This window comes from Cebidichthys violaceus, unplaced genomic scaffold (assembly GCF_023349555.1).
Source record: "Cebidichthys violaceus isolate CVI_PGR_0920_01 unplaced genomic scaffold, fCebVio1.0.p SCAF_10, whole genome shotgun sequence".
NCBI lineage: Eukaryota > Metazoa > Chordata > Actinopteri > Perciformes > Stichaeidae > Cebidichthys > Cebidichthys violaceus.
The window spans coordinates 13,121,515-13,137,205 of record NW_027176263.1 but is presented as its reverse complement, the minus strand read 5'-3'; the positions used below and the strand labels follow the sequence as shown (position 1 = coordinate 13,137,205).

The window sequence follows — 15,691 nt, the reverse complement described above, 5'->3', positions numbered from 1 at the left end:
ATCCTCTGGAGACCATGAATGTCTGTACAAAATGGCAATCCATCCAATAGTTGTTGAGATATTTCAGTCTGGACTTAAGTGGTCGACTAACTGACAGGCCAATATTGCACTCGCAGAGACATGCTACTAATGAGGCTCAAAATATATCATATTTCTCAAGCTCATTTTTCATGAACTCTCACGACTCGAGTGACTCAAAATGATGACCTTTCCGCTCACCAGGCATATTTCTTAACTCCTCTGTTGGAGGTTGCCAAAAGACTTCATTCTGACACCACCGCCTGGACAAGTATTACATTCACATGACTAAGACTGCTAATGACCAAATAATTCAAAAGATCAAAAAGCGAATTTTGGATCTCAACTTCTTATCTGTATAACGGTTTAGTTTCCTTCACATTGAGCCTCACAGAGCGTGGCTGCAGACTCTTAGTTGTTTAAACATGACCGGATTCATTTACCACTGCTCTGGAAACTGTCCAAACGCCTTCATCCAAAATCAATCTGTCATTAAACTCAATATTACACAATCCCCACAGAGATTTGAGACAAAATCTTCCTTTTACAAACACCTCTAACATTTGAAACAAAACAAAACTCTCCCACTGTAAGTCAGCGACCTCTCACGGTCTCTGCTTGGATGGCCCTCTCTCTCTGCCCGGCTGATTGATGAGGGCTCATGGGAATTCCACAGCAAGCGTTCCCCTCCGCAGTCACTGTTCATTGATTTTTATTAAAAACACCCCTGCTGCCTTTCCCCTGTTGTCTTTTCACTGTAAACTCCCTGCTGGTCACATCTCATCTTGCTTTAAAAAAAAAAAACACACATTACAGCCAGCGCCTCGCATAAGGAGCCTCCTATGGGACCAAAAGAAGGACACAAAAAAAAATATCACAAATGACACCCCCTGCATCTTGGAAGCAAACTCAAGTTGTAATTTTCAGTCTGTAATTTGTGGAGTGGCAAAGTGGAAGTGCTGAGATGTTGATGTACCACTTTGCTGCATCCGGTTTAGATGAACGCTGTGGTCTGCCAGAACGTCGCTGAATGAGCGAAGCCCTCTGCGGTACCACTTGTCAGCCGTCTTGGGTCCAACCCCAAACACACTTGTGAACAGCTGGCAGGAAACGAGATAAGGACGTAATCAAGAAGACATGCTTTCTGAAATGACAGGCTCTTCTCAAGGGGGGGGGGTGAGCATTCAAAAGTTTTGAAGAGCTCTGCGTCCTTATGAGATAGCAAATGCAAATCATGTTCGCAGCAATTTCAAAGCACCAAAAAGCAAAACTAACGATGGAGTTGTTTTTTTTCCCGTCTACTGACCTTAAGTGTTTGATACCTCTCATCAGAGAGGAGCTTCTCCACTTCAAACGAGCGGCCACATTGAAGGATCTCCTGCAAAAATATAAAAAGGCAGATAATATCATTAAGAAAAAAACGCTCTCGGTGTCAGCATCGGCGCGCTATACTCTTCCCGGTTTCCGTTCCATCAGCAATTAACAAATGGCCTCAAATGGCCCATTTGTAAAAAAGTTTCCATTTAAATCAGGGGGTGGGGCTCCTCACGTCCTCATTTCCATTTTGTTTCAAGAAATAATGACTTTGTTGTTGTGAAACTTGGGATTAATACCGTTTTTTATGGCGTTCATAAAAAAAGCCCAAGGTAACGCTTTCCCCCTCCTTTGCTGCCATTGTTTGCTCCGCAACAACTTTGTCCCGCGTTTAATTGTCTCGGCAGAGCACGACTAATTTGCTGGTCGCATTTTTTAACTGCCAGATTTACGCGGGCGCATAAAAACAGCGATTATCTGGTTAATGTCAGCCGACTTTCAACGGGGTGACCGTAAAAGTCGTTTTTTGGCGTTGAAAATGAGCATGTGTGTTTTACAAGACGCATCTGTGCTCATGTTAAGCTTGCGCGCGGAGGGGTGACATCTAGTATCAACGGGCCGGTGAACTTGTGTTACCGCAGTGTGAGTGCAGCGCACTTTTAAAGCAGCCTTCGCTGCTCAATGACGCGTCCACCCGTCCACCGCTGCTTTTCAACCCCTCGAGCTAAGGCCAACCCCTCAGACGTAGGGATAATGCTTCGACACACTCCCTGCTTTAGGGGGACACACACACACTTTTTCACATGTACAACGTTTCTTACTCTCTCTCACACACACACACACACGTACTGACTATTCCTTCCCAACTCTGCCTCGGTGCTCCCAGACTTTCATGTCAGTGGGTTTATATCTTTCTTCCCCCTCCCCCGACTTTGGAGCGACTCAGCCGCCGCTGCTACGAAAGTGTCACTCCGATGTTCACAGGCACGTCAGGCGTTTTGTTTTCACTCTGTTTGGTTTCACTTTGTTTCTCGTGTCATGTCATTTTTCTTGTTTTGAGCCGCGGTCTGTTCAAAGAAACAACCTAGCGGAAGAAGAAGAAGAAGAAAAAATCCTCACCGCTGGGTGTACGTGAATCATGTAAGAACAACAACAGGGAGAGGTCATTCACGGGAAGTCTAATTTTGTCTCCTGGGACGTTTATGTTATTTTGTTTAATGACTCTTCCTCAACGCTGACAGATTTGACAGATTTTGAAACTTGCTCTGAGACCCGCCATGTGTCTGTTAGGTTTAATGTGTCAGAGAGTTGGCCTGCAGAGCTGCACCCTGTTCCTCCTACAGGGACTCGGCGTTCTCTCGGAGCAAACATTTCTCGACACTTTCCCTGACAACTCGCCGTGATTTTCTGCCCTGAGCGCGACTGTAGGTGAGGGGATGATTGCCAAGTGACCCGAGAAGACTATCTTTTTTTTTTTTTCTTCTCCCAAAGACGAGATAAATCGGCGTGATGCCTGTCAGTGTGTGTGCTCATGTGTGAGCGTGTGTTATGTGAGCTTGTCTGTCTAGGACTTGAAATTTCCAAACTATTTTTGATATCTTAAAAGATTGTATTTCTTTTCTTTTTCTTTTTTTTTTGCAGCCTTCAATAACTCACAGCAAACGTGTTCTTGCAAGATGAAATTCCACTTCGGCGTCGCCTGAAAGCATACGTGTATTTGTGCCAATCGGTGTTGTTAGATAGAAAGTTCAGCTGCATTCTTCTTGACAGCAACACAAGACGTTGATGGAAAAAGTACAAAATACTCACTCTGTGAAGAGAAGACAAGGTCAAGGAGAGCAGCTGACATTTATTTTCTTTTTTTAAATCTCTCATGACATCTAAATGTGAAATGCTCCCGATGAGTCAGCTGATGATGAATCGTTTCAAATTGCTGGGTAGCGCTGGTGGTGATGTTTTAACCGATGACGATTGGGTTGGGTGATAATGGCTGGGTGTACTCCAGAATTAACGATAAGCTGTCACTTGATGTTCATTGTGGCATGTGAGCTTTTTATAATGGATTTCAGCCTTTACATTACATCCTTCTGTCCGCCCGTGCCATTCTGGTGAATGCAACGGAATGTTTACTTGGTACTCAAGGACGAACTGATTTGATGTTTAGTGGTCAAAGGTCACAACCCCAAGCCTACTGGTTCTGAATGAGGACATGAATCTTTAAAAAAATTTCCCAATTTCCTAAAACAGCTAGGCACTCTTGCTTCATCAAACAACAGCAAAAAAAGTGCAGTTATTAGGGATTACTTTCAGCGGCGGATTAGTCCACATCTGTATGTATGTTAAGTATTTACAGCGGCAGGACGGTGTGTGTTTGATTGACTCAAAATAAACTGTGGCGCCTGTGTTCATCGTATTGAATGAACACTCACTGCAACAGTGTGGCTCACTGATGTGTTTATAATAGCTTTTGGACAACAGTGGAGCTCTGGCTACGCACAGATGAATAAGATAAATTAGGCTTTGGCCACACAGAAAATACCTGTTAGTAAGATCAATTAATTGTTAGTCAGCCAGCCTGAGAGAACATCGTCAATATAAAACTTGAGAACACACTGAAGTTGATATGTTTTGACACATTTCTACTGGGACTCTCGGTCACCAAAGTTACTTGTTGTGAATCCAAGCAGACTATTACTGCCAACCTTTCCGGAAGGAACACAAAGTTGAAATCCTCAAGTGCATAATATCTTTATCTGATACTAATACTATACTGGTCTTAGTCAGTTCTCTCAGTATTGTTGCACTTAATAAAAAGGGCCATGGGTCAAGGTTTACTGTTACATTAAAGGCTCATTAGCTCATTAATAGCATCCCATATACACGGCATTACTGCTGACCATTTTCCAATTCATTTTCCACACTTTCTGTGGCAGCCCTCGATTTTAGATCATTTCACAATAGCGTGAAAATCAAGGTCAAGAGACCCGAAAGGTGTGTGTGGTGAGAGAGTAAATCACAGTAAACAATGCATTATCTATTGTATGCACGCGCGCAGACTGATCCGAAATACTCTCCTTGTTTGGAAAGTCGAGAGCCTTTGGATTCACAAGCTATGTTGAACAACCTGGAGCTGAACAAGCTCAAAACTGTGGAGATGACAGTGGACTTCAGGAGGAGCCCCCCAACACTGCCCCCTCTCACCATACTCAACAACACTGTGTCCGCTGTGGAGACCTTCAGGTTTTTGGGATCCACAATCTCCCAGGACCTGAAGTGGGCCCCCAACATCGACACCATCCGGAAAAAGGCCCAGCAGAGGTTGTACCAGCTCAGGAAGCTCAGGAAGTTCAACCTGCCTCAGGAGCTGCTGATCCTTTTCTACTCCACCATCACCTAACAGTCTGTTCTCTGCTCCTCTATCACTGTGTGGTTTGGCTCAGCCACCAAACAGGACTGAAACAGACTACAACAGACTGTCAGGCCTGCAGAAAAAATCATTGGTGCCAGCCTGCCCTCCATCCTGGACTTGTACACCTCCAGAGTCAGGAAACGGGCAGGAAAGATCACTGCAGACCCTTCACACCCTGGACACAAGCTGTTCTTTTATATATATTTATTTCTTGTTTATTGTAAACTTGTGTATGCACATTGAGAGCGAAGTGTAAACTGGAGTCAAATTCCATGTATGCGTACACATACATGGCCAATAAAGCTGAATCTGATTCTGATTTTGATGTTGTCGGGAAAAAAAACTTGTACGGCTGCCCAAATAAATCACTGTGGTTTTGTGCGACCGCTAGTCTCAACAAATAATACAGATGGATTGGACTGGACTCTGCATGCAGACTCTGAGCCTTACCTCCATGACTGCCTTAGTGTGTTCTCCCAGACAGGGCAGGTCCTGTGTTTCCCCCAGGCGACGCACTGCCCAGGGCAGACTCTTCAGCACAGACGCAGCTCTCCTGAAGGCCAGGCACGGACCCTCGATCTCGTTGAATTCGTAGTTCTCCGCCAGCACTTCAAAAGCATCCTCCAGGGAGAGATAGAGCAAGGACAGGTCAAGGTACGAAAGAGGTATAATGTAAACTCTTAGAAAAAAGGGTTCTGAGTGGGTTCTATCTGAATCATTTGCTTCGGAATAACCCTTTTTGGAAGTAAGAGTTCTTCAAGGATTGTTGAAAGGAACGACCCAGCCCACACACCCCAAAAAACTGATTGCGAACCATGATGAACAGCCCTGGCCTTTTAGATAAGGATTCTGGGTTCTAGATGATACCCTTGGAATGTAAAAGTGTTCTGGGTAGAATCCCCTGGGTGGACTCTGGATGAAACTCTTGGAATATAAAAGTGTTCTGGGTAGAATCCCCTGGGTGGACTCTGGATGAAACTCTTGGAATATAAAAGTTTTCTTGGTAGAACCCTCTGGGTAGGTTCTTGTTAGCATCTTTAGAAGGTGGAAAGGTTGTGAATAGAACCTCAAGAGAGTGTTCTTGAAGGAACCTTTCACAGATGGTTCTGGGTATAACCCTTTGTGTTGGGTTCTAGGTAGAACCCTATGAAAAATAAATGTAAAGTTTTTAGGTGGATCCAGATGGAACCTTCATAAAAGGTTCAACCAAAAGGGTTCTCGAGGACAAGCTGAAGAACCCTATATGGTTCTATTAGCACCTTAATGTCTAAGAGTGTAGGACAGAAGGTAAGATGTAAAAGATATTGTCTAATAAGAATAATACCATGGGTTTATTGCACAAATCACCAATTCTTGAACACATTAAATAAAGGAAAGATAGCGAAAACCCAAGAAATAAAGCAAGACCTGGCTCACATGTGTCAGGTGTGCATTCACTTGTGAGATGCACTGACCCGTGCAGGAACCCAGACAGGGAACAGAACTCCCCCCAGTTCCTTCCTCCCCCCTTCTATCACTCCTCTGTGTCCCCGTCACTTTACAGTATAGGACGTGCTGCATGTTGGTTTTCTTCTGGATGACCGGACAGAGACATTAGAGGCTGGCGAACACCAGACAGGAACCTGTCATTTTCCACTTGCTCACAACAGGCTCCCCCAGGGGACCCGTCTCAGGCTCTCCCTTCACAAAGGCAACATGCTCAAACGCTCAAATAGGCTGCAGTCAGGACCATGGAATGAAAATGGATCTACAAGAGAGAGCACAACTCTGACAACCATCCTCAAACTTTTTAATTCTAAAGTTGGTCATTTGAAGCTGCTATAAACATTATTTTATTGTAATAATGAATCAAATAATTGCGTGTTGGTTTAGAGGGGTAGCTTTTAGTGACCAGCACCAAACGGCAGACAGACAAAGTGATCGACTAGCTGGTGAACACAAATGGAGCATTTAGCGGCTAAAGAGAAAGATATTTCTTTCAAAAGTTGGTGTACATTAACAGAGCAAACGGGAGAGTGAATATTGGACTGACTGTGTGTTGTTTGACCAGAAACATGACTTTTTATTGAAGACAATAACATAAACCGTGGCTCTGTTCTGTGAAGTGTGTCAGATTAGGCCCCAAAAGAGTGACAGTGAGCCAGCATGCACAAAAGCACTCAGGCATCATCAATTGTATTATCTACACCTGTGCTTTTCCCAACATGACGAGTCCCAACGTCTGCTGTGTTGCTCTGTACTCTGTGTCTGTGGTGGCTGTTTGCTGTTGTTCCTGCAGTGGTAATATGCTGGTTTAAAAAGAAATATTATATTATGTCAATCTGCATCAAAATAGAAACAGTGCCAATAGTGCTCAATGTTGGCAAATACTAAGGATATACTGGGAATTCTGGGCCTTAGCACAATCATTAAAGGAGCCGTATTTAACATTCTGAACATTAAAGAATAAAAAGAGTAACCGCACACAAGCTATGAACTAAATAATGTAAACTGTGATGGAACACATCAATGCTGATGGTAATATTGATATTTCTTTCCAAATGTATAAAAAATGCCATTTCATGGTAGAAAATGAGCGGATGAATGTGGGCTGGTAGCCAGCACTGTGTGTCATTACAATCACAGTGCAGCAAAAACCTGTTCTCTCCTTTCTGTGGACTGCAAATTAATATATACATTACAAAATGTGCTGATATATTAATGTGCTATGTAAATGATTGTTTGCCAATAGCGAGGTGCTTTCCTACACTGTGAAAAGAGTGCGTAAATGAAGTTGTTTTTTTGTTGTATTTAGCAGGTAGCTTGTTAGCTTGCTAACATTAGCTTGCTAATTCCACCATGTTTCGATGCTAACGCTACACTGATTACACAAAATGAGCACAACAGCGGACTGGGTCCCTGCTCCCCACCGCTAGGAGACTAAAGCCGGGAAGAAAGCATACAGCCACTCAGCAGACTGCAGTGCTTGGGTTCGCGCTAGCTGAATTCAAGTTGCTACAGCAGCAATGGTCAGTCTCCGAAGCTGACGGCCGCTCTCCTTCTGGCAAACTAGTCACCCAGCGAGACCGCATGGTCTAATTAAATTAAATTTTATTATAGTCGTCATGTACATTTGGTACATACATGAAATGTAACTTATGCATTTAACCCATTCCTAGCTTATTGGGAGCAGTGGGAGCGGTTAGGGTAGGGGTCAGCAACCTTTACTATCCAAAGAGCCATTTTTCCCTATTTTCCACCAAATAAATTTTGTCTGGAGTCGCAAAAGCTAGTTGATATTACAGCTTATAAAGTTTTAAATATAGTTATATTATATATACACAAATTATAGTTAGTTGTATTTATGAAAATAGACAAAAAAGACAATTCTTGACATTTTATTGCTATTTTATGTTATAACAATATCAAACTTATAAAGAGGAGAGTTTGCTGCAGCAGTTGAGAAATCGCTCTTTTTCGCTCATCTCCAGCATGATACTTTTCAGCAAATGCGGTGTGTTTCTTCTGGAAGTGTCTTTCTACATTACATTTTTTGCACATATCAAGCATACAGGTAAGCCGGCATCGTTTGCAGTGAAAGCAAATGAATACGTTCTCGCAGAATTAAACAATCTATTTTCCTCGATGACTTTTCTTTTTTTGGATTTATCCATTGATAGTTTACCAGGGGTGGGGGTCTGCAAATCATGACTGGCCACCTGCAGGGAAAGGCGCTTGACAGCGACCTAATAGGATGTCACATTTTAGTTGACAAAATATAAAAACATTTTTTATTTTCAGTGACACAGTAGACGTAGACACACACGTTCGCTACTTGATTGGTTCTTAGCAGTCACGACATGTCCTTCCCTGATTCGTCACACCCCTATCACGTGACCCTTACCCGGAAATTCACAAATAACAGCCTTGGTTATCTATCCACCACCAGGTTAATTTAACATGGACAACTGATTACAGGTGTTGCTGACCTTGTTGTCTTTACTAGCCGCTGTTGTCCAGTTAAAGTCTGAATTTCTGAGGAGGAAACAGCTGTTATTGTAGCGATTAGCGAGCGGCGTGTCCAGCGGCGTTATCAGACCTACGGAGCGGCCATCTGAAGTCAGGTTAGAGGCTTTGAGCAACCAATCTACTTCCTGTTTACACCGGCACCACCCGCGTGCCCAGTGTACGTGAATAGTCACGTGATATTCGTTTTCAGGCGTTGTACTCTGGCCGGAGATCGTCTCGAAAACGATGCTGAAACGCCACGTGGACGGAGATCGTTTTTATTTGTTTAAACTTTTTTTTTTATTTGACTCAGGGAGCCGCAACAGAGGGGCTGAAGAGTCGCATGCGGCTCCGGAGCCGCGGGTTGCCAACCCCTGGGTTAGGGGTTTAGTGTCTTGCTCAGGGAAACTTCGGCACAGGACTCGTAGCAGCCAAGGATCGAACCCGTCGACAATGCGTTTGCCGGACGACCCCCGCTACCCAATGAGCCACGGCCGCCCCCAATAACTGAATAACTGAAATAATTAGGTGAGATAAATGGATTACTTTTTTCAGGGTTGTCCAAATTTGGTAAACGTTGGATTAAATATCTCTATGAGGAGAGGTTCAATAAGTCTACAGCAGTGCCAGCAGTTGCGCGAGGCTGTAAGCACAGTGCTGCTTTGAACTAAACACTAACATCAGCATGCTAACAATGACAATGCCAATATGCTGATTAACAGGTATAAGTTTTGCATTATTTATGCTATCATTTGCTAATTAGCACTAAACACTTAGGACAGCTGAGGCTGATGAGAATGTAAATAGTTTTGCAGGTATTTAGTCATAAATAAAGTATTGGACAAACTGACTGGCCATCTGGAGACCCTGGAGTTTTCCCGATGGGCCCCTTGGTAATTGGGGCCAATGCAATGCAAAATATAAATGTTTTTAAATAAAAATAACTAAGTGCTGTCTGCCCACTGCGGTAGGGTATTACATCTGTCAGCCAAACACTTTTGGTCCAGTCCATTCTAACTTTACATGGACCCTTTCCTGAGACATTTGGAGAAACAGTGGTGTGTAGAGCGACAATCAAAAAATAAATAAATACGAGAAAAGAAGACCCTTGAGGCTGATGCAGCCAATTATAACATGACAAATTATTAATTTGGTGCTGTTACCAGTCAATCATCTCAGCCTAGTGAGCCTATAGGCGCTGGAAGAGAGAGCAGCCCAGTTTCAACTCATTGTCAAAGTTTTGAAGCTGATACGGTAAGACAGAGGACGAGAGGGCTAAGTTAAGCACGGTTTGAGTTTGCATGACTGGTTATTTAGCTAGAGATTAGAGACGAACCACCAATGTAGAGCATTTTTCTTGCGCAAAGATTTGATGAAAGTGGGCTATTTTTCAATCTCAGTCTGGTGGTGGCAGATAACCTCAAGTATGTAACATGTCTGTACACAATGCTGTGGCAATCCATCTGGCACACCAGCGTTGCCATGGCTAAAAATATTTTGCAACATACTCAACACATCAGAGAATCTGTGAAGGGGGAAATATGTGTGGGATGGATGAATGGATGTGTTTGATCAAAGACCCCAGGGACAAAAAATGAAGAATTGAGCTTCTCCACCTCATAGTTCACACGCTATCCTCACCAAACCCTTTAATAGAATGAATTGAGAAAAAACACTCCACCATCGCACTGTGTGATGTTGGCGTGCAGCTGCTGCTGAAGTGATGAGCTACTGTTGCAGAACCAAGTGGAGGAAAACATGTCACCACATGAGGTCTGGATCATCGGTACAGCCGTTCATTAGCCTAACAGGTAATAATTCCTGTGCGGGCTATGACAAACATTTGAAATGAGACTGCAGTCTGAATGTCTTTGAGATGGGGCAGGTTGGTGCAGTGAGGGATAAAGAGCTGCAGGTGGGCTTTGTGCCTGTGCTAATATGATAACTCCCATTATTTCTAATAGGCAACACTTTCCTGAAAAAATGTAGCTAGTTTTTTTATTGAAAGTGTAATTCTCTGGCATAAAGTCCCAGGTACAGGACATTCTTTTTTTATTCAGCTGTCAGCTTAAAGAAAAAAAGAGAGTAAATGGTCAGAAAACTACAGTACAGTGTGTGAACATCTGACAACGCACAAGAGATTTGTGCAGCACATCTTAAGTTTCATGGAACAGTGACTTGATACAATTATCACATTTCAGTCTTTTATAGAAGCACATAACAGGAAATGTTAATGTGTTGCTGCATGAAATTCCTCAGGGTATTCTTCTTGCTAAAACCCCTCCGCATGTTGTCTTATTGGCTTCTTTACATACGGGAAATGGAATAATTGTATTTATTTTCTAGTTGTAGTTTTGTGTTTTAAAACTTTATAGTTTTAATTTGGTGTGTTATTACTCTACATGCCTCCTACAAAAATGACTTTCCAACCCACACATTGTATTGTTAGCTTCAAAGAACAAACAGCTATTTTGTCGTTTGTCGACCATACTTTCTTTACATATTCTTGAGACTCATTCTGTGTGGTGATTTTAATAGTATGTCTGTTACATCCATTTCTACATAATGTAATGATAAACAATGTCTGAAACAAAAATGATATACCTGGTTTGGTGCAGCAACTACTGAGAAATCAGACGGGTCTCTTTGTTCTAATGATTCATTCCCTTCCAGCCTTTTCTCCCAACCTTTTCTTGCTGGTCAGGAATTGTACAATAGTCTTTTTTTCACAGCAGACATTTTGACTTGTCTTAGTGGAAAAGGGCAAGTGTTTCTAATAAAATTAAGCGGCTCCGTTCTATTCAAGTGTCCCAGTAAGCCCTGACAGCGTGATGGTGAGCCTGAACATCCCAGACCCCAGGAAAAAAAAGTCGCCATTGTACGATTGTGCAAACCACAGGATACGGTGAATGTGGACGCCTTCCGCATTAGGTCACAGCAACTTTACCTACATTACCAAAAGTAAGCTTTGACTTTATGTTTGTTCCATAATGCTTGTTATGTAAAGCTACAAACGACACTAGTTACTGTGTGTACGGTTGTTACGTGACCTCGTTACGTTAGCATTTTAACACAAATCGTTTTTTACAACCTCAGCCTAGTTTTGTTTCTTACACCTGACCAGTTGTTTCACCAACTTCAATCACGTGGCATTGTGCGTTTCTGCAGGCTTGATACGAGGCTAGTATCAAACGGATTTATGAAATGTATTTTCGGTTCAGAAACGTTGACATTCAACGCATCTCGTGGTTTGTAGAAACGTACAATTCCAATTTTTTTTTTTCCAGGTGACTGGGTTGACCTGAAAATAAAGTGGCTAAATGGGATTTTTTATTCTTTACACCTGTGCTTTTCCTTTTGTCTCATTATCTCAGTCATGTATCTAACGCGTATCTTAGGAAACAGCTACAAAGTAGTACGCTACAAATGCCTACACTGACCACAGAACAGTTTGCGCTGAACATTTTCAGGTGTAACTGCAACACACAGAATCGTTTGCGCTACCATACGGCGTATCAGCCTGCGAGTACAGTGCAGTGCTGCGGCTGAACGGATCCAGTGTTGCTCCCGTTAGTAGACAATGTTTGAGTCTCATTGGGATCTACAGTACAAGCGACCCTTTCATCTTCCAGGGATTCATTTGATTCAACATTAGTAGGAAATCATTGTTTAGTGAAGCTTTAAGAATAGAGGCAACTGAGCGTGTAGGATCTTCCCTAAAACCTTAGATAGCACAAGGAGCTTAGAAATTAGCCGGTAATCACTCATGACATTTGGATCAGCATTTCATAGTGTGCTAAGTCTAGCATGCTGCTGCTTTACCCTTTATGTAATGCATAAATCAGTTAAGTTTATGAAGAAGATAATAAATGGAACACAGATTGGTGAAATACCATACAGCTCATGAAAACCAGTCTGCCAGCACACAGTGCCTGAAGGATAAATACAGAGAGCCTCCACATGGGGCTAAAGGTGAGGAATTCTAAATCCAGGACCGGGACTCGGTGCAGCTTAGGGTGACCAGAGCTCAGGGCAGACTCCGACAAAATCATGCTTTTGTTTCCTCTCCCTTAGCCGAGCCACGATCTGAGGTCACTGCACCACCCGCTGTCCCGCGCAGACATGCAGCCTCAGGTCAGCGAGCAGCAGGCTTTGGTCCAGCTCACCCTGGAGACGCACTGACCCGTTTGCTACAGCACATGGACAGGGAATGACCCTTTACATCCAAGTAAACTTGCATACAACACACACACACACACACACACACACACACAAAGGTTCAGCTGGGCTCTCTTCACAGCATGCAACAAATTAGAGAAGCAAGCTTGTAATTGGATAGGTGATGGGGCGCGCTTGTGCAAGTGTTTAGTGTGCAGGGTACGAGCAATTTGTCTGGATGTGTTTCGACATTTACTGGTTTGGGGCTGCCGGCAATTCACTAATAATGAGCACAGGGTGAACTATGGATTACCAAAGATTGATAACCCACAGTGCAACATTGCACAGCAGCGCAAGAATGTCTCGCAATGTGAGCCCAAAACTAGATTATCTATGGGGACAAAGAGCTATATCAAAATGAATCAAAATAATGCAGCTGATTAGCATCAACGCCCTTCCCTCTCCCTTTTTTTGCTCTCTGCTATGGTATGAAACCTCATTGTGGAAACTGTGCAACCTCTACACGCCATGCTTGAGTTCTGAACTTGGAGTCACATACTGAAAAAACAATATCAATGTTTAAACAATCTAATGACAAATGCAAAACACTATCTTTTCCAGTCTTCCAGTTTTTTAGCTAAATTAAGCTAACCACAGTCCAAGACTTATCTCTTAAGACGAGGTTAAAATTGTGTTGGTTCTTATTTAAAGTTGTACTAGTTAATGCATTTATATTAACAATCGGTCAAATGACCGTGAACCTCAGCTCAAGTTTTAGCACCTTTTAGCTAATTGGGAGCTGGTTCAAACGCACGTAGCACGCAGCTTTTTTTAGGGAAAAAAACCTCTGATACGCTACCTGTTCAAGACCAAACGGCAGATGGACAAAGTTAGCAATAAGCTAGTGAAAAAAGTGGAGCAGTTAGAGGATAAAGAGCCAGATATTTCCCTCAGGAGTTGGTGGAGACCAAAACAGAGCTAAAAGGAGAGTATTGGACTTGCATTCATCAGGTGGCCAGAGACAGGACTCTATGGAATGCTAGTGTTGCTCTGTATCTGCTGGATGTGTAAAAACGCAACAGTTTGTTAACACATCATATCACTTGTGACAATGTTGTGCTCATTGTTAATCAACTTCTGGGAGGAAAGAAGTGAATGATGGTGTATTTCTTTAAATCAGATCTTAGAGGTGTAGTGAGGTGACATAATTGCCTTTTTGTCTCTTGTTGCAAATTCACACTCAAGCAGAAAACCCAATTATAACACCTAACCTATAGAAAAAAAATTGATTTTAAGACCTTACGCCCACACACTCTCTGCGGCCATCAGAGAGTGATGACAGCTATCATGTTGTCTTAGCAGCTACATGGAGTCAGCGCTGTGGGCCACAAAAACCCACCCTGCATATGCATTCGTCTAATTAATGAAGTGTTAGGACTGGTGGGGGGGGACTCGGTATGCGGGGACGTTGATATAGCGCGCCGATTTACCCCCTGCCACCGGATAAGCACGGACATGCCTGCGAGTCATGTCCGCACAGCAGCCCGCCTCGCTGCGTGCACAAAAGGACACCATAAAAGGAGGTCAGAGAGCCCACTGAGAAGAGTTTTAACATGATTAACGGCTAGGAGGTGGATATTATCTATCCCATATCTAATGAATACGTAGCCATATTGGACATCACTCTGGATGAGGAAAAGGAGTTTTTCCAATTTTTGTTTCTACAAACGGCTTCAAAAGGACAGTTGAGGGCATTTTAGTATGAAATCCAACAAGATGTTGTCTTAGCAAAAGTATTAAAAACTTTCATACATGTTTTCCAAAACCAATTAAAAGCTGAACAAGCACTTCTGATCCTTGCGGCTTTTTTTTGTTTGTTAGCTCTTTAGAGTTGAGAATGTTAACTCTGCTGGGGAATGGAGGAAATCAATTTGATGCATTTAAGGTTGAGTGCTCCCATCCCCCCCCCCCGTCTCCTCATCCGTGGCGTTTGCTGCTATCAATACATCGGAGGCCTTTTGCTGGGAGGAAACAAATACAACATGTTTAGCTATTTCTCCCTGTACCTCTTCCTCTCCCTCCCCTCGTTAGTCTGGCAAACTGTGTGTGTGTGTGTGTGTGTGTGTGTGTGTGTGTGTGTGTGTGTGTAGGTGTAGGTGTAGGTGTGTGTGTTAGTGTGTTGCCATCAGAGAACAAGCATTCGATGCTGCAACGTCAATCAGCCGAGACACAAATATCAATTTTTGTGGCAGTGTACGTCAGGCTTATAGTGAAATTATGACAGCAGAGGACTCATGGCTAAGCAGATAAAAAAAACAAGAGATAGGGGGTGTAGGCTTGACTTGCACATATGTGTGTGTGTGTGTGTGTGTGTGTGTGTGTGTGTGTGTGTGTGTGTGTGTGTGTATAGACAGTGTGGATCCCCCAGTCACAGCGAGACACAACAAGAATGAGAGAGAGCACAGTGAGAATGGGTAGACAAGGGGGTGGGGGTGTGAGACACAACAAAAGGGCAGGAAGTAGTGATACGGGAGTGAGAGAGAGAGCGAGGCGGCGATGGCGAGGGATAAAGAGGGAGCGGGGATGAATAAATCAATAGCGCTCGGTTGTGGAATGAAGGGCCCGCTTGCTACCGGCGTGTGATTGACACCTCGCTGGGGTGCTGCTGCTGAGATGATGCTCAACCGCTCTTCCTGATCCTGACACCTCTCTGCACCATCTACTTCCTCCCCCCCTTCGCCAGGGCGCCCTGCTGGCCCCGCGGGTGCTCCCCCCCCCCACCGTCCTTGCAGGTCATTTCCTCCT

At 43.4% G+C, this 15,691-nt stretch overlaps 1 protein-coding gene across 1 annotated transcript in view; it reads right to left on the bottom strand.

Moving 5' to 3' along the window:
- Window positions 1–15,691, bottom strand: part of dntt (deoxynucleotidyltransferase, terminal) — an 81,593-nt gene that overhangs the window by 52,683 nt on the left and 13,219 nt on the right. The window contains exons 4-6 of the mRNA XM_068718163.1: window positions 5,192–5,362; window positions 1,325–1,396; window positions 995–1,118 (exon numbers count right to left, since the gene is read on the bottom strand). Of these exons, the coding sequence (XP_068574264.1) occupies window positions 995–1,118; window positions 1,325–1,396; window positions 5,192–5,362 (367 nt within the window). The remainder of the gene's footprint in view (window positions 1–994; window positions 1,119–1,324; window positions 1,397–5,191; window positions 5,363–15,691) is intronic.